This window comes from Sardina pilchardus, chromosome 11 (genome assembly GCF_963854185.1).
Source record: "Sardina pilchardus chromosome 11, fSarPil1.1, whole genome shotgun sequence".
In the NCBI taxonomy this organism is placed as follows: domain Eukaryota; kingdom Metazoa; phylum Chordata; class Actinopteri; order Clupeiformes; family Clupeidae; genus Sardina; species Sardina pilchardus.
The window spans coordinates 29,632,620-29,660,609 of record NC_085004.1 but is presented as its reverse complement, the minus strand read 5'-3'; the positions used below and the strand labels follow the sequence as shown (position 1 = coordinate 29,660,609).

Genomic DNA, 27,990 nt, shown 5'->3' with positions numbered 1-27,990 from the left:
GTTTATGGCCGCAGGGCGATTAAAGACTAATAGACATTCCATAATACACACACACACACACACACACACACACACACACACACACACATATATATAGACACAACACTGGGCTTTGTAATGTTCATACAATAATGAGTCCTCCATAGAGTCAACCATGGTGAGAACACGTCCTGGGCAGATGCGCTGGGGCCATTCTCAAGGGTGTGTCCTTGAGATTCAAAATGATGTCACATCCTGTGTTTGAGATCATTTGTGATGGGGTTCTACTTCTTCTTCTTTACTTCCTTTGCTTTACTTCCTGCCTTCCCCTTACTTGCTTCCTTCGCCTTACTTCCTGTCCCTTTCGCTGCTGCTGCTGCCCCTACCGCTGCCCCTGCCCCTGCCGCTGCCCCTGCTGCTTCTGACCCCTGCTCCACGGTCAGGATCTCCTCGCCCCCCTGGCGCGGGGTCATGCGTATGACCACGCTGCTGTCGGCCGTCTCGGCTACCGTGTCGTCCGTCTCCTGCTGCATTGACTTTGGGATAGGAGAGCGTCGGCGTGTGGGCGTTGGAGGAGGCATGGGAGATATGGAGCTTGAGGTGGGTGGCTGAGGCAAGGGGGTAAGATGAAAGAGAGAGAAAGAGAAAGAGAGTGAGGGAGGGAGAGAGAGAGAGAGAGAAATAGAGAAATGAAGATGATTGGTAAGTGTAAGTTTGGATTCTGGAATGTCTTTGTCAATGTCTTGTTCTGGAACTCTCTCTTGTCTTTCACAGGTTTCTTCAGAGATATGTGTGTGTGCTACATAAGTACCTCCAGACCAGGATACGTTTCTTTTAGCTTGGCGAAGGTGCCCGCGATGCCAGCCTTCTCCGTCGCAACCAGGGCGGCCTTGAAGAGCTTGGGTGTCTCCGGGCGTGGAGGGATGACCTCCTCAGCTTTTTTGCCTGCACCTTCAGCTTCAGGTTTCTTATCCTTTGTCAGCATTTTCCTGTGGAGTGACGAGAAGGGAAAGAAACGTGAAGTAATATTTGATAATTAATTTCAAGTATGTAAAAAAAAGCAAAAAGCACAGTCACCATCTTTTCACTTACTCCCACACTACCACACACAAACACACAAACACACAAACACGGGTTCTGTAGCTGTTTCTGAACTGGATTCACGAGTAAAAGGACGGCAGAATCATGAGACATACAGTACACCTAATGTCATGCCCCCATTCTCTGGGAACACAGGAAGTGAGGTCTGAAAGAGAGGGTAGGAAAGAGACTGGCCACATGATTCTGGAGATCTGGAGGTGTGATGGAAAGCTTAGTGTGTGTGTGTTTGTGTGTGTGTGTGTGTGTGTGTTTTAGTCCCACGCCGGGGTCTGTAAACACGTGTGTGTTTTGTTAGGCTGTCCCAGTGGGTGCGCTGGGAGCCCTCGGTCGGGGGTCAGGGGGTCGGGCGGCCATCTTCCTCACTTGGCCTTCTTGCGAAGCAGCTTCTGGGACTCGGGGTAGTTCTTCAGGATGTCAGCCAGGTCCTTCTTATCCAGGATCATGAGGTTAGCAAAGCCATGAGCCTTGACATTGGCTGTGCGTCTGTTACCTCCACCCCCTGCTAAGAGGCTGGACACAGGGGACAGACACAGACACAGTACATGACATCACAGGTAGGAGCACTCAAAGTCACCCCACGGAGACAACTCCCCACAAAGGTGTGTGAGAATGGGTAACAGGGCGTGTGTCACAGGTCTCACCTGATTTCTCCAAACACAGATCCTCCTCTGATCGTTACAAACACAATAGTGTTATCAGGACCACCGACCACTTGCACCTCTCCTGCTTTTATGATGTACATTTCACGACCAATCTCACCCTGTAGAACAAGGAGTACAGGTCACCAACCAGTCAGCAGCACTCAATAAACCTTAGAAAATGATATGGAATGTCAAAATGGTAGTGGGGAAGGGAAAGATGAGAAGCATATTTACCTTTTTACAGACAAAATCTCCTGGGAGATAAACTACAGACTTCAATCTTGTAAGCATGTCAAAGATTAACTGTCTGTCACAACCCTAAGGAAGCAGTGAATGCAGAAACGTGAATTTAACGTCAGTTAAATTCAGTGGGTTAAGTATTGTGAAAGTATTTCCAAAAAGAATCATTCTACTGAGAGATGCAGTGCTTCACCTGAAAGAGGGCCACTTTGCTGACAATAGCGAAGTTCACATCCACCGCAATGTCAAGCTGCATCTTAAGTGGCAGTTGTGTGAGCAGTTCCAGTTCATCTAGAGATAGAAACAGACAAAACAGGATGAGGGCAAGAGAGGTTTTGGATCCCTAATGTCTTCATCACAGCTACATTTATCACCGGAGTACAGCCATTATGCTGTGTGGAGGCTGATACTTACCCAGCATGCCTTGAGACTTCCAGGTGTAGTCGTACCAGGTTTTGACCCGGTTCTGAACCTCACTGGGAATGCGATAGGTTGTCATGTACTTGCTGGTGCTGTCCATGCAAGCTCTGTAGTATGTCTCTCCTGCTGTAGCAGCTCCAATGACATCTCTCATCTAGAAAGTACAATTAGCAATTAGGTCCACTTGCAGACAAAAATAACACAACCAGTGATAAGGAAGATTATATTACTTGTTATCAGTTACTGTATATGAAAGAAGTGAATCAAATTATCAACCAACCTGACCAATCATGATAGAAAACGCGAACACACCCACAAAGTAATTGACCCCTTGAAATGTAATTTCATAGACTGTGGTGGGATCTGGCAAACCACCAATGGTGATCAGGGTCTTCACCGCAAAGTAGTAGCAGCGTATGTACCTGTGCAAATAGCAAACACAAAATGTTACAGGACACAGGGTTGCTGGACACAGTTTATCTCAAGATTTAAAACATTATCTATTGAAACTAGCATGATGCATTTATATTTAACTGAAGATTAGGAGTGTAACTGTAGGGTCACTCACTTGTTCCCTTTGCCATTATAAACCCACTTAGAGGATCCCAGGCCGTGGTAGTCGCAGAAGTAGTAAAACAGACACGCATTGATGTGCAAGGAGTACAACAGGTAGGCAGTGGTTCTGATAACTCTGTGAAAACAAGGACGGAAGAAGAAGAATGGATGAGTGGAACGTCGGTGTGTGAATGCATGGACAGACATACAGTAGTGAGGCTGATCCAATAGAAGGCCTCTCACATCCTTCATGCATCTCCACCTGCTGGTGGTATGTGGTATTACCTGTAGATGTAGGCTTTACGCATGACTGCCTCCACGCGGTCGTTAAACTCAAAGAACGCCATGTACTGTAATTGAAGGGGAGAGGAGAGAGTAAGGTTACAAAGTCATCTGTATTACTTAATGTCACCATTATCAGCCAATGAGCCACACGAATGCATAAATGAATTCATGTTTCCTGGGATGGATCATTAACTTATTCAGAGCATCGCAGCATGGGATGTCAGAGCATCCATACTGTCTTAAGTTACCTTAAGCAGGCGAGGAAAGCGCAGCAAGGAGATGACGCCTGTTTTGAAGTACAGCACATCCAAAGGGATCATACTAAGCACATCCATCTGAAAGACCCAGAGGAGACAATAGCAAAGTGTGATGTTAATGCTGAGGCTGATCTGAAGTGATGTACAGTACCATGCACCATGATGTACTACAATAACCCCATATTTTCACCTCACCTTGAACCTGTTCGTTGTTAGGTAGTTTTCTCTCATGTCCTTTTTCTCACACTGAAATGAACACATTGTTTAATGTTAATAATTAATTATTCATATTCAAACATTTAAACATTGACCTGCCTGTACAGTTTTTTTTTGCTTGACAAATATATGTGTTCAATATGAGATTCATTCATTAGTGTCTAAACCTATGATTTTAATATCTGACAATAATTTATGTAGTCTGCTGGGGTGGATGTACAGTATATTCATGTAATGAGTCTCCCACACACCACAATGTCTCCAGCACGGACAAACTGGAGTCTGGGCTGGAAGATTAGAATGTCGGTGATGTAGATCAGGTCGCAGAAGTAATCAGCAAAGAGCCACCAGTGGATGTTCTCCGGGGTCTGATACGGGAAGGCCCAGCGCACGGGGATGAGCCAGACGTTCCAGTTCCAGGCGCATGTCACAAAGAACAGCCACAACACGTAGATCATGTCTGGAGGGAGGTAGAGGAAGACAAGGCCCTGGTTGGTCTCACATACAGTACAGACAAGGCTTCAGTCCTGCATGTTTCACGTAACCAAAGTTCAAAGTTTATTGTCGTGTACTCATAAATAAGCATTTATTAGTATTGAAGAGGGGATTACACGGAATATCCAACACATTTATGCAATCTTATAAATGATTATCTCCTCCTGTGTTTGTTCTTTAATGGGAAATAAAAAAACACCTCCACTTACTGGTGAAAGGGTCGATGCTAGAAGGGAACCGATAGTCAATGATGGTTCTAAGCCAACCAGGAAGTGGGGGAAGTTTGAGCTTTGGTATTTTGATTTGATGGCCCATGAATTCAAAGACTTTCTCTTCCTCCTCCTCCTCCGGTGCTTCATCAGCAGGGGCTTCTTTGGTCTCCTCGGGGGGCGGGGGAGGAGGTGGCCCTGGTGCAGGCTTCTTTGCAGGAGCTGCAGAATTTAGTTTAGTTTAGTTAATTTAGTTTATTTAAAGCAGGGACCATGTACAGTACAAGGTTCATTAGTTACATGAAGTAAAGAGATGACTTGTACCAGATTATAGCTAACAGCTAATTTCCATCCGACGAGGCAGACGGGACAGTCGAGGAGCAAGCTTGACCAGCTGTTCCTCTGGTTCTGCCCCAAACTTAAGGCAGCTCAACTCCACCCATCATTAAGTCAATGATTCAGTAAATGTTCTCATTGAAAATAGCATTTGAGTTACAATGCTGTCCTCTAAATAGCCACATGTGTGAACTCTAGAGTCGAGTCTGGGATGGCCGACTCACAGGCGGACGGACTCTCCTCCTCGGACTCGTCGGGGTCAATGAGTCTGTCTCGGACCCGCTCTGTGCGCTGCTTGAACAGCTGGACCAGCTCCTGCAGCCGGTCGCTCACCGCCATGCCGGACTGGCTTGCGGAGGAGTGCGACCGCAGCTTGGTTCTGTTGGGAACATGGAAGTACACCACACCAGAGTGAGCTGCAGCAACGAAAGCACAGGCCAGAAACTCTCACTGACATTCAACGCCATCCACCCCTCCCTCCCTCCCTTGCATGGTTTCATGGCCTTGGCATGGTCTCGCTTGGGTTGGTGTAATTACTTGGCAACAGTCTGAAGTTTCCCTACGCCACATTGGGTGTGGCTGGTGGAACAGTGGTACAGTACATATGCATGATGTTACTCACTCTTCATCCAGCTTCAGAAGGCCCTCTTTATCCTCCTCTTGGCCCTCTTTTCTGAGCAGGGGAAAAGATTAGATTCGATTAGATTCAAAGTAAGTTTAACGTTTGAAAGTTAAATGTTTCGTTACATGGAGAGTTCAGTTGCTAGAGATGGGACACGGCTGAACACACACTTCCAGTGTTAGATTTACAGTATAGTAGTGCATTGTGTTGCATGCAGTATAATTGTAGGTTTTTATACATTTTGTACATAAATAATGTGAGTGAACTGATCTCTACAGTAAGAACAACAACGGGGTCTTAATTACTGTGCAGCGGTGTTTATGGAAAATCTCTGTCTCGATGCCAGGGGGCATCATACTGTCCACGTACCCTGGCATAGTGATGCCCATGGCCTCAGGGTCATCAGCGACGATTATCTGTGGAATGTTCGATGGAGCTGTTACGTCCGCTTCCTCCACAAGCTCCACAATCACCATTGGCTTATCATGGATGACCTCTAAGAGACACAAGAAAAAAAACCCTGCTGTGTTAGAAAAGCAGTACTGCACCACGCTTGTTCTGCTGTATATCATCTGATTAGTACTTTTTCAGTGGTAGGTATCATGCACCTTCAGCTAATAAAAAAAACCGCTCATTGGCAGCTTATTTGATCAAGAGAGTCTAAAGAAATAGGTCACTTAGCAGCCATACTTCATGTGAAACTGATCAAAAAGCACATGCATGATGACTGAAATGTGGGTCAAGAGTAGTGCTATAGGTAGACAGCTGAGTTACTTTACCATCTGGGGCAAATGGCATCTTCAACTGTTTGATTCAATAAATGATTCCTTAATATTGTGTCAGATATGAGTGTGATACTGTTCATCTTTTGAGAACCTATTGCAATAAAGTAGCTCGAACCTTGAACACAAGCACAACACAAGAATAGAATAGTATGACATATCACCGCACCACACAGCACAGCACAGCACAGCACAGCACAGCACAGCACAGCACAGCACAGCACAGCACAGCACAGCACAGCACAGCACAGCATAAGTTCACCTGAATGATGGCAAGTTGAGCAAGGCCTCGGCAAGATCAAGGCTGGATCAGGGAAGGCTTAGGGAATTATTAGAGGCATCTAGTGATTGGCAAGTAGGGGGGGTTGGAGATGTTTTGTTTGATTTTGTGTGTGTGTGTGTGTGTGTGTGTGTGTGTGTGTGTGTGTGTGTGTGAGAGTGGGGGGTGGCGGGGATACTCATTTGTCTACAGGCTCTAACTCCAGGTCTTGGCACGTCTGCTTAGGCAGTCTGGAGGGGGTAAAGGGTGTTGAGGCGATGGAGGACGTTAAGGTAGCACTGGTGGGCTTGCTTGGGCAGCTGGGAGATCTGGCCGGCTAGCTCATCGATCTCAGGGTACAGAGTGGGCAGCTTGGGCAGGCTGATGTCGTTCTCCTTCAGTAGCACATTGAAGCGCTCAAGGAACTCAGTAGCGTACGGGACGCTCAGGACCCAACCCTTTACCGCTGAGCAGCTAGCAGGAACTGCAGGAAACAAAGCACCTTACTGCATATTTGCATTCGAGTCAGAGTCAACCACTACATTTAGTTATCCAAGCATTTCTCAGCCTGATATTTGACCATTTCTAGTAGCTAGCAGGCACAGCACGGAGCACCTTGGCACCACAGAGTAACCCAGGAACACTAAACCAAGTTCTTTACAGTTAGCAAGCACTGCAGCAAAGCACCATAGCGCATGTGTGCATCAAGGCCAACCACCATTTCATTAGCAATACTAAATGGAAAGCCCATGACAGAACAGATGACTGTACTGTAGATAGGAACAGCTTATTAAGACGATGCCAAGACAGCATCATTTAAAAACTGTATTTGATTTGATGATGAATGGTACATTTTTGCACAAATTCAAGCAAGCGCACTGACCTCCACATCCGCCCTCTGCTGTTTCCTCCTGTAGATGAACAAGCATATGACCATGATTGATCATCTCAATTGTGTACAAATGGCAGTGGTTACTGAGCGTTATTTCTCCATCCTCTCCAGAGTCAGCCCGTGGGCTGGACATACCTGTTCATTAGCGGGTGGGGTGGGCTCTTTGCTGGCCGGCGTAGGCTGTGTGGTCACTGGAGACTCCTCAATGACAGGCTCAGGGGACGGAACTCTCTCAGGCACTGGCTCAGGCTCGGGCTCGGCCTCCGCCTCAGGCTCAGGCTGCTGTTCTTCAGCTGCAACTATGCTGCTGCAATAAAGAGCAGGCAGGAGATGGTGAAGAAGATGTGTCAGCACCAGGCCCAAAGCCATGCTCGTCTGTCCGAAGAAAGTGGAGGACTTCACCCATATTGATTTTGTGTGGACTTTGTGTGGATTATTTCACCACAGAATGACACACACAACCCACACATCACACACACACACACACACCCTTTCTCTGAAAGTGGTAGCTGTGTGTCATGTGAAAATGAATGGAAAAATGTACGAGTGATGAGCATGAAACAACATTTCAGAGGTCTTGTAGTCGTATTGTTTGTGTACTGACTTGTTCGTTTACGCTTTGTTCATTCAAAAAGCCTGAACAAGACTCAGATAAAAAGAATGCAATGTAGTTTTCCGAAGAATGGATATGTTAAGCCACTGTTCCTTCATTTGCAAGGATTCTGGCAAGAGCTTTATGTGGAAACAGCATGATCTTCCCACTCTAGAACCTACCTCTTAATTTCAGCTCTGAAAGGTAGATATAAAAAAGTAATGACAGTAGCATTCACATGGTGATAAACTTGATACTTGAAACATTAAAAGGTTATACAAAGGAAGGCTTATTCTATTTCTCTATAGGAAGCCATGGTTTGAAGCATTGGGGTGTTGAATGGTGGCAAAAGCATGCTGTGAATATCTGTTGTTGTTGTATGGTCGGTTTAAGAATGGGCGGTTTATATCATAGATATACAGTATCTATGGGTTTATATAACAACAGTTCAGTATGAAGGAATGACGCATGATTAATATTATCAGCACATTTTCCTGAACTAAAGCAGTGAAGGAATAGCGAAAATATTGGGGGAAAGTGTACATATTGGGGGTCTTTACTTAAAGTAGAACTTAAAGTACTTTTTCACACAGATCTCTGTCTCTTGAGGTCACAAATAAAACCCCGATGCTACCTAGCTCGAGTTGCAGGCCAAGAGAAGCTAGAGAAGCCACGTAACTACAGTTCTATACTCTGGGGACATGATTTTAAAGAGAGATTTCATAAGATATTGCCATCAAGCACTGATAGGCAACTACCAACATTGTTTTTAAACCAACAGACACTATTCATTTCTGCAGGTAAGACGTTGCTTGGACACCTGCTGTGTCCAGCTCTAGTTGTACAAGCAGACTTTAACAGCCAAGCAGAGCAGGGCCTTGTTGTTTTGGGGAGTTAGATCAGAGGTACTCCACAAATAACACGGAGTTAGTATTCATCCTTCACCGGGATAAAGGGTATTGTATGGATGCTCCTATGCAGGCAAATTAAAGCACCCTGAAGAGGTCAACTCTTACTCAGTCTTAGTCTCCTCCTCACTGTCCTCACGCAGCCCCTGCAGCCTGTACGGTGCGCCAGAGAGGACAAACAGAGCCTTAGAGCTCATAAAGACATGGGAGAGACAGAAGAAGCCAGTGCAGCAAAGCACAGACAGAGAGAAGACGAGACACAGAGTAGCTGATGGCCACGCAGACACGGTCTCACACAAATGCACATAGCATGACACACACACACACACACACACACACACAGGCAGAATCTGCGAGGGAAGAGAGATGAGAGACAGAGCGCGTGCGATAGAGAGATGATAAAAAAGAGAGAGAGAGGGCACTTACTCTGGGTCTTCCTCATTCTCTTCCTCCTGGATATCGGGCAGTCTTTGTGAAACAAACAGTTAGCAGGTGAAAACGGATCCACATTTCACAGGCTTCAGGTAGTGCGCTTCTGTGTATGTGCATGTGCGTGTGTGTGTGTGTGTGTGTGTGTGTGGTGTTAGGATGGGATGGGTGGGTGGGTGGGTTGGGGGATGGGGGTGCATTATTAACCATTAGTCCACTAAAGAAGTACTGTTTCAGTCACAGTCCCAGATCTCAGAATCAACACACACTAAACTATGACCACAAAAGACACTACAGGGTGAAGTACTGTACATCCCAAAAGAGACATGCTCCATCTCTACAGCATTTACACATACTGTACTGTAATAGGGCGTGTCAGGGCCTTGATGATGCCCTTTGACCCCAGTAGGGTTTGTGTTGGCATTTGACTTACTGCTCTCCGTCGTCGGGCTCGGCCAGCTGGGCTATGGGGGTGCCCGTGTCCTCCTCCAGCTGCCGGACGGCCATCTCTGCCGCCTGCCGGGCTAACTCCTCCTCAGCGCGGGCCGCCTCCAGCCTCTCCTGCTGCAGCCTGCTGTCGCATGTCAGCAGACATTCAGTAGGAGTACAAGAGGTCGGGAGCAGAGCATGCAACACATGTAACATGTACATGAGCATTGAAACATGAAACTAACATGAAAATTCCTCTGAGTCCATGTAGAGGAAATCCTCCCAAGGATTTAGGTTGACTGTATGGATGTGGAAATCATACTTAGGTCAGAGGTGTGCAGGCTAAACTTTGATGCGTACTACTAACTTCTACTAACAGTTTAACTGGAGATAAACTGACACTGTCTCCTAAAGAGCAGGAAGTGAGAGAACTGAAGAGTGAACATCTCTATCACCTCTCCTCCTCCATTGCCTTCCGCTCGGCCTCCTTGGCCTGGGCCTCGGCGTCCTCCTGCTCCTGCATGGCCATCACCTGCGGTAACAGCTGGGGCAGGGCCTGCAGCAGGGACACGCCCTGGCTCGCCTGCGGCTCGTCTCCGTCCATCGCCGAGCAGCAGGGGGCAGCGGCGTGCTCCTTCTGGTCGCCGTCCCAGTCCTCCTCCACCTCCTCCAGGACCATGTCCTCCAGCAGACACACTGGACCGGGGACAGGGACAGGGACAGGTCAGGACTGGCATGGGCTAAAACTAGGGCTGTCAGGGAGACCAATGTACAGTACAAGTACTGATACCTATGTAAAAAAGACTCTAGTAAAAGTATAAGTAGTGATTCGACGTCTTTACTCAAGAAAAAGTAACAAATTACAGGCTCTGAAATGTACTTAAAGTATAAAAGTAAAAAGCATCCCAGCCTTTTTTGAAGACCTATTTTACCAGTTGTTTCTAACGAAGATGTGGAATGTAGCCTACAATGACATTCCGCTTTACCAACTGTAACTCCTTAACTACTATTTCACTGTCCTTACGGCATTTAATTTAAAATCAAGCAAGGTTGTTGCCTACTACCAAGCTAAGGATGAACTTGCACAGAAACAAACATTCTGCTTAAGGTAAGCTCACTGGCAGAATAGGCCTTGTATGAATATTTTCCCACACACGTTTAAGGAGAAAAGGCAAAGATATAATATGATGTTTTGTCGTTTGTACATGCACTGAATTCAACAGAGTTTTCCATTATCATGTAACCATTGCTTTGCCGCTGCTCCTTAGCACTACAGTTGCAAAGTCAATTCCCTTTCTGCATCACGCTATTGCTGTCCCAGCCGTTTTAGTGGGGTCGGATGCATGTGTAATTTTTCTCAGTCATTTCAAATTTGTGTTAAAGTTTGATTTTCACTTCCAAGTTGAAGTTTAGGGTCTACAGAAAAATTTGAGTCCGAGTGTCAAACACACAGATTAAAAATGGCCTCTAGGGGATGCTGCAAAATATGTAAACTGCTACAATTTTTGATTAGATTTTCCAATTTTAACAAATGAGGTATGTATGGATTCAGAATTAAAAGGAGAAACTGGTATGCCAAGCATTTGGTGACCAGATAAAAATAAATACACTTTTAGCCCAAAATATTACATGGACACAAGCAAAATTATGTTTTTTTAAAGATAAAGTCTGAAAATGTCCTCACAGTTGCTAAGGAATTTCACTTTTTAATGTTATTTCACAAGTCAAGACTGTGTGGTGATTAAACTGAAATTGAAATGCACCTCACTCTTCTATTCTATGCCCTAGGGGGCGCCGTAAAATGTAGTAACAGCCATAAACGTCTACGTATGCATTTAGTATCAGGAGTCTCAACTTTTTTCAGTCAATCAATCAATCAATCAATCAATCAATCAATCAAGCCATCAAGCCATCATTTTATTCACAAGAAATTTTCACAAAATAACTATATCTGGAAGAAAGTAAATCAATAACAATAAGAAGATAAACAATATTTTTTCTGGCATTCAAAAAATGAACAGAAGACCATAGGGCTAACATTTATTCTGAGAACTTCACTCTACAATGATAACTATAATTTACTTCTTTGATTTATTCTATGTCAGTCTTAGAAGTTCTGACATGTGCACTTGCACAGACGTGTGCACTTTAACTTCACCTTCATGCACTTGCACTGAGAACTGGCAGGTCGACTTGTACAAGTACTTGTACCACCACACTTCACATCTAGTTGGAATACGTCTTTGGCAAGTGGTACTGTAGCGTAGTCCAAATGGGAAGAAGTTTGCTGTCCTCTTCTTTCCACCCATGGTCAGTGGGGTTATTGTCAGGCATTATTGACCTAAATGAATGAATACATAAATGCATGTTTTTTTGATATAGTACTCAAATCCATACAGGTGCATACTTACATGTGGGCTGTTGTCCACATGCTTGCTTGGAAGACACTCCTTTTGAGATGTAGATCCAAAGCATCCAGCAGGATTACAACATCTGTGTCTCCAGTATAGACCATCCCAACTGATGCTGTTTGGAGGGCATGGAGAAGATGCACTAGGACACGAGTGTCAGCTTCCTCGTGGTTGCAGCGATCCATTGGAGGGCTGTTTCCAACATGGTCATCAAGAATGATCTCCCTGAACACTCTCGCCACAAAACTGGGCACAGAAACATGTAAAGCCATGGCTCTCTTCCACGCATTCACAGGATCAGACAGCACATCTTCTTTCAAGTTCAGGGGTAAGCAATCCTGCTGCACGAAGTTCCACACTTGACAGAGGAGTTCCTCTACAAGGCTGAAAGAAGTTGCAGTAAACTTTGTCTGTAGGCTGTACTCCAGTGAATCAAATGAGGAAAATGATGTTGATCTTCTTCGAATGAGGCTATTCTCACAGAAGAATAGGGATGTTGAAAGAATCCCCCCAACAATGGATGCTTTGGATCTACATATCAAAAGGAGTGTCTTCCAAGCAAGCATGTGGACAACAGCCCGCATGTAAGAATGCACCTGTATGGATTGGAGTACTATATAAAAAAAACATGCATTTATGTATTCATTCATTTAGGTCAATAATGCCTGACAATAACCCCACTGACCATGGGTGGAAAGAAGAGGACAGCAAACTTCTTCCCATTTGGACTACGCTACAGTACCACTTGCCAAAGACGTATTCCAACTAGATGTGAAGTGTGGTGGTACAAGTACTTGTACAAGTCGACCTGCCAGTTCTCGGTGCAAGTGCATGAAGGCGAAGTTAAAGTGCACACGTCTGTGCAAGTGCACATGTCAGAACTTCTAAGACTGACATAGAATAAATCAAAGAAGTAAATTATAGTTATCATTGTAGAGTGAAGTTCTCAGAATAAATGTTAGCCCTATGGTCTTCTGTTCATTTTTTGAATGCCAGAAAAAATATTGTTTATCTTCTTATTGTTATTGATTTACTTTCTTCCAGATATAGTTCTTTTGTGAAAATTTCTTGTGAATAAAATGATGGCTTGATGGCTTGATTGATTGAATAATTGATTGATTGATTGATTGATTGATTGATTGATTGAAAAAAGTTGAGACTCCTGATACTAAATGCATACGTAGACGTTTATGGCTGTTACTACATTTTACGGCGCCCCCTAGGGCATAGAATAGAAGAGTGAGGTGCATTTCAATTTCAGTTTAATCACCACACAGTCTTGACTTGTGAAATAACATTAACAAGTGAAATTCCTTAGCAACTGTGAGGACATTTTCAGACTTTATCTTTAAAAAAACATAATTTTGCTTGTGTCCATGTAATATTTTGGGCTAAAAGTGTATTTATTTTTATCTGGTCACCAAATGCTTGGCATACCAGTTTCTCCTTTTAATTCTGAATCCATACATACCTCATTTGTTAAAATTGGAAAATCTAATCAAAAATTGTAGCAGTTTACATATTTTGCAGCGCCCCCTAGAGGCCATTTTTAATCTGTGTGTTTGACACTCGGACTCAAATTTTTCTGTAGACCCTAAACTTCAACTTGGAAGTGAAAATCAAACTTTAACACAAATTTGAAATGACTGAGCCTTATACGACCCCACTATTTAGGTTGAAATCAGCCTTGATGTTGGGAAGGCAAAAAATGACCTCAAATAAGAATAATAATTAAAAAAAAACATTTATAACTCGCCTCAGATGCATTAACACAAAAGTAATGAGGCAGTTTTGAAAATGTAAGGAGCATAGAGTACAGATATTTCTGTGAGAATGTGTGAGGAGTAAAGTCAAAAGATGTTAATACTGAAAATAAATACTCAAATACACCTGAAAATGCTACTTAAATGCAGTATTTGCACTTTGTTACTTCCAATATCTGATATACTGTACAGTGGGGAAAAATGTATTTGATATTCCATGCCAGAGGAGGAATATAAAATCATTTGACAATTGATCTTAATGCCTTAATTCAAAAAATGAGTAAAAATCAAACCGCTAAGGACACCAATTTTCTTTGTGATTGAAGAATGTATCATACATAAATAAATGTTCTTCCTAAATGCTAGGGGAAGGAAGTATTTGACCCCCTATGTAACCCTATGGGAATAACACAGGGGCAGGCAGATTTTTATTTTTAAAGGCCAGCTATTTCATGGATCCAGGATATTATGCATCCTGATAAAGTTCCCTTTGCCGTTGGAATTAAAATAACCCCACATCATCACATACCCTTCACCATAGCTAGAGATTGGCATGGTTCTTTTTCCAGTAGGCCTATAAGCCTGTTTGATTTGCAGTGAGCTCAATGAGCATCAAACAGGCTAATAGGCCTAATGGAAAAAGCACCATGCTTTCAATACATTTTCTCCCCACTGTACATATTCAGATTTTGATTCTGATAAATAATCATCATATAAATTGTATAAAATATCCTAATCAATTATCGCCCCAGAACTTGGTAATCATTAAATAATAAAAGTATTGTCAATGCAATCTTTGGTGCCATCCAGCTTTGCAGTGGCCACTTGCCACCATACAGTATATCCATATTGAATGGTCCACTGATTAAAGACTGTGATAGTTTCAAGGGCATTTAAAATATTAGTGTTCGTCTTTGATTCACACCCTATCCAATCTATTCTCTGATGATTTGTGATCACCACATTAATCATCCACTTAAATCCCTATGTGCTCGCCATCTTTGCACATTCAATATCCCCAAAAAGAACCCATCCCTGGCCCTGCTCATTGGGGTCTGATTTTCCTGAATAGGAATAGCATATTTGAAGAGAGAGAGAAGGAGAGTGCTGCGTTGGGTCAAATATAAAGATTAAAATCGGGTGCTCTTCGGAATGGACATAAATGGAATTGAAAAAACTGTGACTGTCCTGTATAAAGAGACGTTGTGCTATGTTTGAGGCAGTCAAAAGTCTGAGGCACACCGATATAGTGAAAAAAGTTAAAAATCCTTTATTGCATTGGATAAGCCTACGCGTTTCGACTCTACTGAGTCTTCCTCAGGGCCTATTATAGCATATTGTTTCATAGTGTAGTTCTTTATAGTGACACAGACATGTGTTAACACATAATATTTATTAAACAAACACAACTGAAGCCTGAATCACATAGCAACATGATTGTTAATTATCTTTTCTGTCATTTAATTAAAACATTCTGCTCAATATCTGATATTATGATAAAACCTTGTATGTTCACTGATTCTTGCACATTTTAAATGTGACATTTCCCATTAATAAAATAACAACAACATTCATTAATCACCATCCAAAGTTCTGTCATTACATACATTGTATAATTACAAATAAAATATTAGCTGCCTGAACTGTGCTAATATTTCATCATATAATCAACACATACTTAAAGCTATCATCACCAGTGATGACTTTCATTTTGTGAAATGTGATATGACCAAATATAATGTCTGCATTATGCAGTTACAAGGAGTAACAGGCGCAAGGTGAAAGCAGTTCAAGTGTTCTCCTGCTTTCATGGCGAAAGCATGCTATTGATGGCTTTGGGTGATAGTATATCCTTGAAACAGTGTCTCTAGCAGAAACAGTATTTCAGAATAAACTGAATTTAGCTTATAAATAATTCAACTTTCTAGGTGCAAATGTCACAAAGCATAATCTCAGAGGCAAGCTGTGAAAGCATCACTACAATACAATGAAAACGGATTATATTCCCTGTTTCCAGCAAAACACACCATTGATATAACCTTCTAAAGAAATGGCCACTCCTACCATTACTCCACACTATACCCATACCCATAAGAATCAAAGTGCTTGAAGCATATAGCTGCTCTGATGAAGCTGCCTGTTTGCAAATCGCTGCGTCTATCTGTCCATCTGTCCATCTGTCTCTCAGTCAGTTAGCCATTCTGTCTGTGTGCCACTGTGTCTGTGTGTCTGTAGGTGCATGTGAGTGACTCTGCAGTCCTCTTCTCCTTTTGTTTAGGGGGCTCTCCCTGAAACAGAAGGAGAAGAATGGCCGCGTTAGAGTCTGACCCACAGCTAAGCACCTCATCTCCATCCAGCGTCTCCCAAACATGCTACCGCTGCAGCCCGGTGGTGCCTCATGGTATTGCACTGCACTGCATGTTTTGGGTCCCTGCCGTTCGTTTATTGGCCTGATTGGACACGTTTGAGGACTGGTAATCCACTCAATCGGTGGAATTAGAGTGAATGTGTGTTAGCAGGGAGGCTTGCAAGACTTGGAGCAGGGTTGGGAAACAGTGCTTTAGTGCTGTCCTCAGTGTTTACTGGTTCACGGCTACACCTTTCACCCTGGCCTGAGAAACACCACGTAAATCTTACAAAAGCCAATTTCCTGTGCTATTTCCTTATCCAATATCCTGTGCACTTCTTGCCTTATGGTTGTGATCTTTACACTACAAGCCACCTGCACTTGTTCAGAGCCACAATAACATGAGAATGTGTGAGGATATACAGTAGGATACAAGATCTACTCTGAAGGTCATTTCACCGAAGTTGCTCTAACCATTGCAAAACCCATGGCTTCAATAAAAACAGGAGAAGAACAGCTATGTCTAAGAATGACTGTGGGAGGGAATGATAAGGTCTACTCACCATGTTGCACTGCATCACCGTTCTCCTACAAAGCAAATCAAATGTGAAATTAGCTGGGGCCTTCATTTGGTGAAAGGCACAAAAAAGACATGGGCCTTTGGACAGCCCCCGTGTACACACATATATACATATATACAGTATAGCCTATAGAACCACATACTGTACATATAGAGCCTATAGAGGCTTCACTTACTGAAGCTTTCAGCACAGGCTGAGGTATCATGCGGCCAAAACCTGACACGAACCAGCCGACCACACTGAGAGGAGAGAGAGGAGAGAAAGAGAGAAGAGACGTGTTACATGCACAGAGCCACTTGTGTGTGTGTGAGCGTGTGTGTGTGTGTGTGTGTGTGGGTGTGTGTGTGTGTGTGTGTGTAGACAGGAGATGTATGACTGCTGCGGCACTTACTTACTACATATTTATCTGTCTATTTATTGCATACAAGTGAATGCCAATGCACACACTTTTAACCCCTTAATGGATGGGTTGGCTGTAAACTGAATTGCCCCTCGGGGATTAATAAAGTTTTCTGAATCTGAATCTGAATCTCAAATGTTGTGTCTCACTCTGATGTTGATATTGGTGTGAGTTATAAAGGACACTGAGATATGAGAATAAAGAGATGTATGTGCTTTACACAAGTAATGACACTTAAAGTCTCTCTTACTGTGAGCTCACAGACTCCTCTTCAGTCTTGGAGACCTCAGAAAGTTCTGTAAGATAAAGCAAACAAGCATAAATTCATAATCATTAACTGATTAGCATAGCCGGGACAGACGTTATTGTTGAATGCTGTTGAAGAAAGCTATCGTAATCCTCTACCTGTTGGCTTCTTCACAGAGACCTCGGAGTGGGTATCGACTGGCTGTGGCACCACCTTCTCGAAGCCATGCTTCAGCCACTCAATGACACTGTGAGAGAGATGGAGTTGTGATACGAGCCCAGGGGGGGGGCAGAACAGGGAGGGAGAGGGGGAGACAGGCAGACAGGGAGGGACAGAGACAGACAGGGAGGGAGAGAGACAGACAGGGAGGAAGAGAGATGGAGAGCTTACCGTGGAGGGCCGACTTTGCTTTCGTCCTCACCTCCTTCGTCTTCTGACACAAGCTCCACCACAGGGATGTGGGGGAGAGGCTCAGCATCTACAAATCAGGCAAGATAAAAAAATACCAGTCATGACAGGTTTTTATTACTTATGTCATATGTCAATCCTCTATCCTCTGAATGCAATTTGTTGAGATTATTGTCTTAGACAAATCTGCAGTGTCATGAAAGCCTTCTCCATTGCATAAAGCAGACAGATGACTCACCAGGGACATCTTTCATTTCATGCACCTGAGGAGAGAGAGCAAGATTCAGTGAAAATAGTAACAAAGACTCTCAATCATCCTAGATTATGTGTGCCATTATCATTATTCATATGGCACTGAACTGTAATTTAATATCGGCAGACTTTCTCTTGATCCATACAATCCATATTTCGAGAGTATCTTCTCAAGCCCCTGACTTGTGATTGAGAAGTGTTTCTTTTCTCTTCACGAAGGCTTATGTACTTAACGATTGTGATCTATGAAAATCATGACATTTGGTTTGCAAATGAATGAGATTGCAAAAGAAGTTGGATAAAACCGTAGTTCACCAACAAGCCACTCTGTTCCTAGTTAGCTGTTGAATCATCATTTTAAATGGCACATTTTGTGATTTTTGCATTAAAACCCCAGTAAAAAGACTCTAGCTGGTGGGCAGGTAAATGTAGGACAATTAGGAACTCAGAGACTTTGCCATAGTCTGAACAGACAATTTCAACAATAACTGTATGTACTGTATATTGAATCAGTGTAAATCTTACGACTGCTATTGAGTAACTACAGCAACACTCACACGGCAGTAGTATAGTCACAGTCACAGTGTTGTGATTTCAAGATCAGTAGACCAATGTCGTTTAATGCAAACAATCACACAATGTAGTTTTAAAATGAAAATAGACCAGCTATTCTTCAACAGATGAAGCTTCAAGTCTCAACCCGGAGGATGATCTGAATGGAAAGGCAGTGTTCCATTCCAAGCGACCACAGCTGGGGCTACTCTCTGTTCTAAATGATGTTCTTCTGTCTGAGGGAAGAGCACTGTCTCCCTGTCCTGCTCCAGAAATACAAAACTTGGCCTAAACATTTTCATTCCTGTTTTTTTTTTTTTTTTACGGGTGACATCCTGTCACATGTATAACAAGGACGCCAACTTGTGACAGGGTTGGAATGGAAATGCTCTAGCTCAGAAAACTCTTGAGGAGAGATCAGAGAATGAGCTTAGAGAGGCTAACTGTTTAGAGCAAACCCTGTTGTAGACTAAGACACAGCTGTGGCCAGTAGGGAGGAGGAGGGGGGTGTTTGGGAGATCAGGGCCTTCTGGCGCGAGGGAACAGCATATCCACCGAGATCCACTGGGGTCGTGGTCTGTCTGAGACCATCATACTCAATCAGCCTCAAAATAGGTCAAGCGCATGGATCACCAAGTGATCTGATTATGGTGAGTTCCATGGCAAGTCGCTGTCTTTTAGACCCCTCTCGGTAGAGAAGTGGATGTCCAGGACTTGGGGAGCAGGAGGAGTGCATTGTGGGTGGAAATCTGTGTTGGCTGATTTGCAAGAACTGAACTGCTCCCATTTACTTACACTGGGCTGCACCTGAATTTCCACAGCTGCTGCGACCTAAATGACACGTCAAACCCAGAGCAAGTGAATTGCTTCAGTATCTTGAGATGGGACTCTACACACGGTGGGTCACAGGCAGCTTAATCATTGTCTAAATGCCACATCAAACTAAGATGTTCTTCAGTTGGCATTTTTTACCATGAAGAACCCTTAGCTGGTAGAAAATACAGTATATTGTACGGCTAACAACAATACAACTAAATGACATCTACATCAGGCTAACAACTATGACACTTGGACACTTTTCACAATAAGGACTGGACCGTTGAAAGTAGTTTGTAATCTAACACAGGGTATTATTTACAGGTTCCCCTATAAGCACAACCTGAAACACACACACCACACACACACACACACACACACACACACACACACACACACACACACACACACACACACACACACACAGAGCTCAGAGGCCAGGCAGTGAGTAAGATTTCTGTTGACTACCTCTGTGTTATCGTCGTCAGCTGCCGTTTCTTCTTTATACTTCTCATCTGGTTGGGGAACCACTTTTCCTATTCCCTGCACGATCCAGCCAATGACGCCAGTGCCTTGGCTAAGGAAACAAACAAACAGAATTCTGTCACGCTGCCTATGGCTGGGCAGTAGGAAACATTTTAACACCAAGCAGGCACTAGGGGGCAGCAGAAGGCAAGGACACAAGCTTGCTGCAGCTAAGCTGCACTGAGCTAAATGTGGAGTGTGTAGGCCTACGTGTTCAGTCTTCACATGTCTGTTGAGGCTTGCTGAAGAGGAATTGATGATGAGCCTGATCTCGTATGCAAAGCTCTAACATATTTTTTCCAACCCTCTTCCTTCACCTCAAGAACAACTCCTTAATTAAGAATATTTTTTTAGAATTTGTTCTGACATAGTGTTATCCACTGTTGGAAGTTGGCTTATCAGGCAATTTGAGCTCAGTTTTTGTCAAAGAAAGTTTTTCAAAAAAGAATCGCCATGCAGGTGGATTGTTCATTTTTTTGGCAGTAGAAGCAATTACATTTGAAAGTAGACTTATGATGTGGTCTATTGTAAACCTTTCTAGAAGTCATTTAAATGTATGAGCTGAATGAATGTCATATTAGAAAGTAAACAACGGGCTGAAATAAAGCAAGGCTTGAGGATACTACCCTTTGAGGTGATCCAGCTGCCTTTTCAGTAGGCCTACATGTAGGGTTAGTACAAATTAAATGGCAGGATGTGATATTTTCAGGGAAATGCTTCCAAACCAGCAGAGCACAGGTAGGCTACAAAAAGAACTTCCACGACCTTGATATTTATGTTGGCAGAATTAATGGACTCCTGACATTGCTGATAAATGTTTTTGTATGCTGAGTTAAGTTAATGTGATTTGCTACAGCAGTAGGCCTACTTGGTGTATGGCTATGCACAACATGATGCTACTTAGTATGCAAACCCTGTTTACAATTTGCATAACATTATGCTTGCATAAAGTAAGCGTGACATTAATTTACATGCTAAGCTGCCAGCGCTATATATCATGATGAGATGCCACACGGACTAATGGATCTTTAGCAAATTTGGCTTTAGCTACATTGGCAAGAGCAGAGCTGGAATGAGACCGGGTCTACTTACGCTTCGTCTGCCTTAGGCTGGGATTATACTTGCCGTTAGACCAAACGTAAGCGTATGCGCCCGTGTGCGACCTGCTGTGTCCTGTGTACAGAGTCGCTGCAGCATTACGCACCTTACTGGAGGTCTTCACCAGGGGGAGACTATTAGCCTAATATCAGATGTGGATGTGGCCATGTGCCATTGTTTACTCTCATGATTGCCCCCAGCTTTGATGTCGATAATGCATCTTGCAGTCACTTTGTTTTGGTAATGATCGCCCCCTACTTTCTTGTCAGTATTGCATCTCGCGGACGCGTCGTGTTCGCTTGCGACGACGTGCACGACCGACGCACCAAATGACCGCAAAATACGCGAGACAGCCATGATGCGTACACGAACGCGTTGTCTACAGCAAGTCTAAACGTGCCTTTACTGAGGTCAGCAAGAGCAGGGTGAGAATATGCCAAAGTCAGTTTCAGATACATTCACTCAGAACAGATACATTACAAACTCTAATGTGCACAGATACTCAGAGAAACAAACTCTTGTCTGTGAACACTCTGGAACACTACTGGTAAACTGAAAAACACTCATATAAAATACATTAGATAGAAAAAAAAGCCTACCTGGCACCCGATGCGTCATTCTGAAGAAAAGGAAAATAGTAACATATTAATGTAAAATTCAAGATTCATGTAATGCTAGAACCTTCTCCTCATTATATGTGTATTGAGAGTCAAACTCTTGGGTTTTGGCTCCTTTTGCAGCAATAAATAATTATTTGTTGTAAAAAGTAGGCTACTAAGTGCTGCTGTTGTAAGTGAAGTGCTAATGCTAATGATTGTCTGAATAAGTGTGTGCGTGTTTATGATCACAGATGGACACATAATAACAGCCCCTCACTGCCCGTTGTTCAGCTTTCTTTCTGTTACTGAGCTTGCAGGTCCAGGCCTTGAGAGTGTGATATATTTGCAAGATGCTAACAGCAGAAATTTACTGTGGCTATGGTGACTGGGGTGTTAACTAATTCTTTGGGCTTTACCGACACATTGAGTGTTGTACAAGTCCTGGATGGGAGGAAACTCATATCCACCACTGATGTTGATCAACTAGTTTTATACTGTATATCTAGCCTGGCTAACGCCTCCCACTTCTCAAATGAGATGTGGTCTGGCAACCAGACGTTCATTTTCTCGTATTTGAAAAAATGCCCAGATCCGTTCATTGGGCGCCACGGATGTCTATCAAATGCGCATAGCTCACCCAACTCGTTCATATGCAACGCTAAGGGCTGCCGTAAATCCTTTGGCGTCGAATGTAGACGCAAGAGGGCAACGGAAACTTCTCGGATGTTCTGTGATTGGTTCGCCAACATCAGGCGAACATTAGGGCGTTAGTTTCCAGACTGGCTTAGCAGCGGGATTGAAATCACCGCGCAAGGCAGTATGGGAAAACCCAGGCTACTGTATATCCTGACTCACGTCTCAACTTTTGTTGTCGCAACGTTTTGTTACTTGAATCATTTCTTGCTTATAAGCTCAGCTTTTATAGCTAAGTATAATGTTATCCATTGTATAATAGATTTTCATTCCATAATTAAATAATACAGTATGTCAGTGCATTTAAAAAGCACCAGACCAGCACTGTGCAGCTGTGAATTTCAGCTGGCTATATTCTACATGGGCGCTGTGCTTCAAAGAGGTTTCGCCACAGACATTCCCATAAGGGCATTTAGCACATATTAAGGAAGCTGGGCTTGGATCTTGGATGGAGATGAAAGGATGAGGGAGGGAGAGGGTGCCTGGGGTGTATGTGGATGTACTCATACCTTGACCTCCGAGTTTGCCCTGGCCAGCCGCGGGCTGCCTGCCGGCTGGGGCAGTGCGCTGGAGAAGCCATGAGAGAGCCAGGTCAACACTCCACTCTGAGTGCTGCAGATGCAGGGAGACGAGAGAAGAGGGAGAGATTGATAGAGAGATAGATAGATAGATAAAGAAAGAGTCGAGGGTGAGAGAAGGAGAAAAGACAGAAAGAGAGAGTGAGAGTTAGTGAGTGTCAGGTGAAGACAGGCTGATGAAACCTGCCTCAGGCAGCTAGGGCTTATACAAGGTTTGCTGGGATTTCCCTGCGATCATCTCAGCAGCCTGTCCAGGCATTTGTGTCCCAATCCAATAGCGGGTCATTAGGCCTTGGCACTGGCCCAGAACCAGAGGGAGAGAGAAAGAGAGAGAGAAACATCCACACGAGACAAACAACAGCAACAACACACACATAAAACAACACATCCAGCGACACAGGTGTCCACTTTAAAGCACACCTGTCCACGTGTCTACTTTAGCAGCTGTTGTGTTGCCAAGAAGACAAAGGCTTTTCAGATCTGTCCATTTCAGTTCACATACCTAGTCTCCTCTGATACTTCTTCCTCTTTGGCCTTGACTGGTTTAGGAGCTGCAGATGCATAGAGAAATATGAGCACGTGGATATGGGAATGTGAATATGATATTATGACAATTACAGTACTACTGTAACGGCCATTACCTGCTTTTGGAGCTTCCTCTTTAATTACCACTTTTTTCACCTGTGTGAAAGGATTGCATGAAGTCACATGATTTAATTTAGTACAGTAACAGTACATACACACACACGCGCGCGCGCACACTCACACACGAACGCACACACACACACATGTGCACACACAAACACACACGCACACTCACACACACACACACACACACACACACACACACACACACACACACACACACACACACACACACACACACACACGGCTGTTATACGCACTGGAGCTGCAGGTGGAGGATTGGGCTTTTCTTCCTCCCCAAGTTTTCCTGGTGGATCAGGAGGCTGGGGAACCACTTTTGCCACCCAGGTGAACATCCTAAACAGCAAAACACACACACACAACTCTCTGAACACACCAAATCAGGATGTTCACAATTACCAGTAGAGATCAAAATCAATTTGATCAATTGCTTTGAAAAACATAGCTGCTGAAGGTACAATAGGCCTATATATGTTTGGAAATCTGTGCAAAACGATAAAGAAACAAGCTTCATAGAATGCATCTTTATAAAACAAAGCAAACAAATAGTTTTTCATCATGCCAGTTGATTAAATTTTTTTCTAGGCGATTTTTGAGAAGAAAATGCGTATTTCAAATTTAAATATCTGGACACAATTGAGTGGTTGTGATTGCATTTGAATTGGTTGTACAGTATGTAGAACCTCTGTTGGCTTTATATCTCTGCATGTTGCCGTCCGAGCCACAGCAGTAGTTGCTGGGCAGCATGACCAGGGAACTGTCAGTTCTAATCAGTGAATTAATGTTGGTGACCCTAATCTCTCTCGACCAGTAGAGTGGCAGGAATAAACACCTCTGCCAGCTGGCTGAACAAAAAGCATATTTGGAAATAGTATCCAACAAGATTCATTTCCAGACATCACTCAAAAAGTATTTTGGAGGAGTGAATGAATCACTGAAATCATGAAACAATGAATCATTGTATTGTTCTCTAAACAGGTACCTGAAGACTCTTGTCACAGGGAAAAACGAGAGCCATTGTGCCACACAAAGGCAAATAACCTGTTCCTTAATAATGCTAGCTCAGCATTTATATACCACAATCTAACAAACTACTAAATTATTTTGCTCACACAAACACTATAGTAGCCTCAATCTTATCCACAAAATCCATAGACCCATCCAGACATACAAGAAGGATTGGCGGCCTAGATCTTAGCTGTGCTCCAGAAGGTCACAGCCACAACTAGGCAATGCCTGCGCAAAATACTAGCCGAGAGAGGACTGCAAAGGCTCCAAAGGTTGGGAAATGCTGTATACAATACAGAAATAGATGACGTAGCTAACTTAAACATCACTAGCTAAAGAGATCCCTCTATGGCAAATCCACCAGGTAGGGTACCTTCAACACAACTGGGGCCCAACATTGTGCGATGAGAAAAATCTCAAATCTTAGATGAACAAAGGAAGCAGAACTGACATACACATATGAATAAGCTGTTTTTACTCTATTGAATAATTCGATAAAGTCTGATGACTTACCTGATCGCTCAGTTGGAGGCCAACATCCCAGAGGCAGTTCTGCAGGACTGGAGGCAGAGGAGAGGGAGAAGGAGACAAGCTGGATTAGAAGAGAAGACACCCGGGAGGCTAACAGGATTAGCAGTTGAGGGACAGTGTTTATACACTGCAGGCCAAGGCCGGGGCCAGCGCAGATTAGCTTCAGGGGAAACCAGAGCACCGAGCCCACGGAGGAACCCAAAGGGACCGGAGCACAAGACAGCAAACAGCCAATGACCCACGTGACTGAAGATCACTGGTGTCAGTCTGCACGTCCCTGTTTAGAAGCACAGCTCATAATATCAGGTTTCCTAGACTACTCACACGTCTGTGTTACAGTATGAATACTGACACATATTATTCACTGTCCTACATGTTGGTGGACATGTAGAAAAAGTCAATCATACTCAAATAGAATAAGATGGCAGTGTGTTAACACATTCAATAATTACGGCTTCTTTCATAAAGTAACATAAAAAGTTTTATATTTGACCTATATTTTAAATGCTAACATGTTACATGCATAATACCATAGTAGCACTACATGTATCACAGATTTTACCACAGATTGATCACACTCATATTGTACATTACATGTTTTAACAGACCTTTTCGATACATCATACACAGGCGTAACTATTTAAGATTACCATTCCATTTGTAACATTCTAAACATTTCCTTCCCATTCATGTTATATTATAGCACCTGCGGACTCACTTTCACATTGTATTAAAGCACCTGCGAACTCCCTTTCATGTTTGTGGCATGTGGCATGCATCATAATGAAATGGCAACAACGTCTCGTTTCTGAGCTCGTTTCTTCTCCTAAATGTCTGTCCTGAGTGAGTGGATCTCTGTTCAGCTTTCAGCAGCTCCTCTGATCTCTTCATCTGTCACTTTCCGATCCTCTGAGGCCTCCTACTATCTTTCTGATTCCTCGTAATAATGCCTTTGTCATAGAATTTGATCCTTCTCTGATTGAACTGCATTTCATCTGCCTGTTCTTCAATTCATTGGCAGACACAGCTTTGGCTTTCATTTTTTTTTTAGTGAAACGGTGGCATAGAAGAAGCTTGGTTTGCCTCCATTCACCTCCATTCCCATCCTTTTATCTGATGTGCTACATAGTAGGCATTGATCAATGTATTAAACAAATGTACAATACAAATGTGGGTGCTATACATTCGATATGGCATACTATACATTAGATTCACATTAGAATTAATCTACAGGTGAAATGTAAAGTAGCTTCTGGAGTCAGACTGAAGGCAGGTGGGTTATTAGTGCTGTTTGTCTTTTGCTCTGGATGAGAAGTGCTTCCCCTGATTAGCACAGAAAGGAGGACACCCAGGGGACCGTCAGCAAGCGATCACAATGTCAGGAGTTACTGTTGCAGAAACGGCACACTGCTTAGCTCGATTAACTTTGACCTTGTTAAGACCCGTTGAAGTGCCTAAGACCCTGCCACCACTCATATGGCTTCAGACATCAGAAATCAGGTCTGTTGGGTGTAAGGGATTGAGGTCCATATGTCAGCTCTGCGTGGTAATGACCTCGGTGCACTCATTAGAGCATTTGAGATGTTAACCATCTCATGTCAAACTCACGTCACACTATTGTGAGTTCAGGTAAAATCACACCTTTTGGAGCTGTTCTGTTCTGTATGTACTGTACGTGTTTGGAGCCATATGAATACAGTAATTTCCCACAAATACCCACGCATTGTGTATTATAAGCCGCAGGACAGTGTTTCATGCAGGTTAAAAGAAACAAAACCATATTAACACCATATTAACTGTCCCCCTGTATTAACCTCATAGCTGAAGAAATTTAGCAAAATCAATGTATAAGCCGCGGCTAATAGTCGGGAAATAACGGTAGGTTCCACTCAGGTGCATTGCTTCTTTGTACAGGTGAGCCGGTCAGGTGTACTGTATGCGAAGCAGAGCCAGAGGTCACTGGCACAGCCGGGGAGATTAGATGCTAACAAAGCCAGCAGGACTAATTCCAGTGTCAGCAAAATGGGTGGACTGATCGTCCATCAGCCCTGACAACAATGACAGCTCTGCCCGGGCTCTACCATTGGCCGAGAGTCTGCGATGGGCAGTTGAAGTAGCCACAGAAGAGCAGGTCCACACAGACAGCACCCATTAAAGGGACACTTCACCGATTAGCATTAAGCTTTGCATCTTTAGAAAACCATTCATGTTTTTGAATGGTCGTGCATCATTCCCTCAGTTTGCCTTGAAATGGGAGAAATACGGATTTCAATGTTGGACTTCCTGCTTTCAATGATGTAAAAATCATCATTTTAGATCATTGAAAGCAGGAAGTCCTATTCATGGGTTTCATTGAAATCCGTATTTCTCCCATCTCAAGGCAAACTGAGGGAATGCTGCATGACCATTCAAAAACATGACTGGTTTCCTAAAGATACAAAGCTTAATGCTAATCGGTGAAGTGTCCCTTTAAAGCACGTTATTAAAGAAGACAGAAGGGTGCTGGTGCAAAATGAGACATCAGAGGAAGGATGATGACACCGAGCTTAATGCACTGCTGAGTGCCATATTGGTAATTTAACGTACTGTTAAGTGTTTAATGTAGCATGGCTCTCACTCTCCTACTGCCTCTTCTCTCTGTTTTGGTCCCTCTCACTTTCCCACACCTTATGGACATACACATACACATACACATACACACACACACACACACACACACACACACACACACACACACACACACACACACACACACACACACACACACACACACACATTACCTCCTTAAGGGATAAGGAGATGTAATCTTGCTAAGGTCTAAGTCTGTGATAAGGATATGAGAGGGAGTAGGACGAGGGCAGGGACATC

General features: G+C 43.5%; 1 protein-coding gene across 1 annotated transcript; it reads right to left on the bottom strand.

Moving 5' to 3' along the window:
- Nucleotides 1-263: 263 nt before the first annotated feature.
- On the bottom strand, nucleotides 264-24,330 carry cngb1a (cyclic nucleotide gated channel subunit beta 1a). The gene is made up of 32 exons (XM_062548768.1): nucleotides 24,267-24,330; nucleotides 23,420-23,468; nucleotides 22,849-22,951; nucleotides 18,043-18,067; nucleotides 17,787-17,874; nucleotides 17,555-17,643; nucleotides 17,400-17,445; nucleotides 16,925-16,988; nucleotides 16,732-16,756; nucleotides 10,103-10,343; nucleotides 9,652-9,792; nucleotides 9,216-9,257; nucleotides 8,898-8,942; nucleotides 7,425-7,596; nucleotides 7,281-7,308; nucleotides 5,726-5,852; nucleotides 5,357-5,407; nucleotides 4,959-5,113; nucleotides 4,399-4,620; nucleotides 3,946-4,154; nucleotides 3,674-3,724; nucleotides 3,470-3,556; nucleotides 3,222-3,286; nucleotides 2,950-3,072; nucleotides 2,662-2,803; nucleotides 2,376-2,535; nucleotides 2,155-2,252; nucleotides 1,956-2,039; nucleotides 1,722-1,840; nucleotides 1,444-1,590; nucleotides 791-968; nucleotides 264-587 (listed from the first exon to the last, which is right to left on the bottom strand). Exons 1-32 carry the CDS (start codon nucleotides 24,328-24,330, stop codon nucleotides 264-266), a joined length of 3,564 nt encoding a protein of 1,187 aa, XP_062404752.1.
- Nucleotides 24,331-27,990: the final 3,660 nt, after the last annotated feature.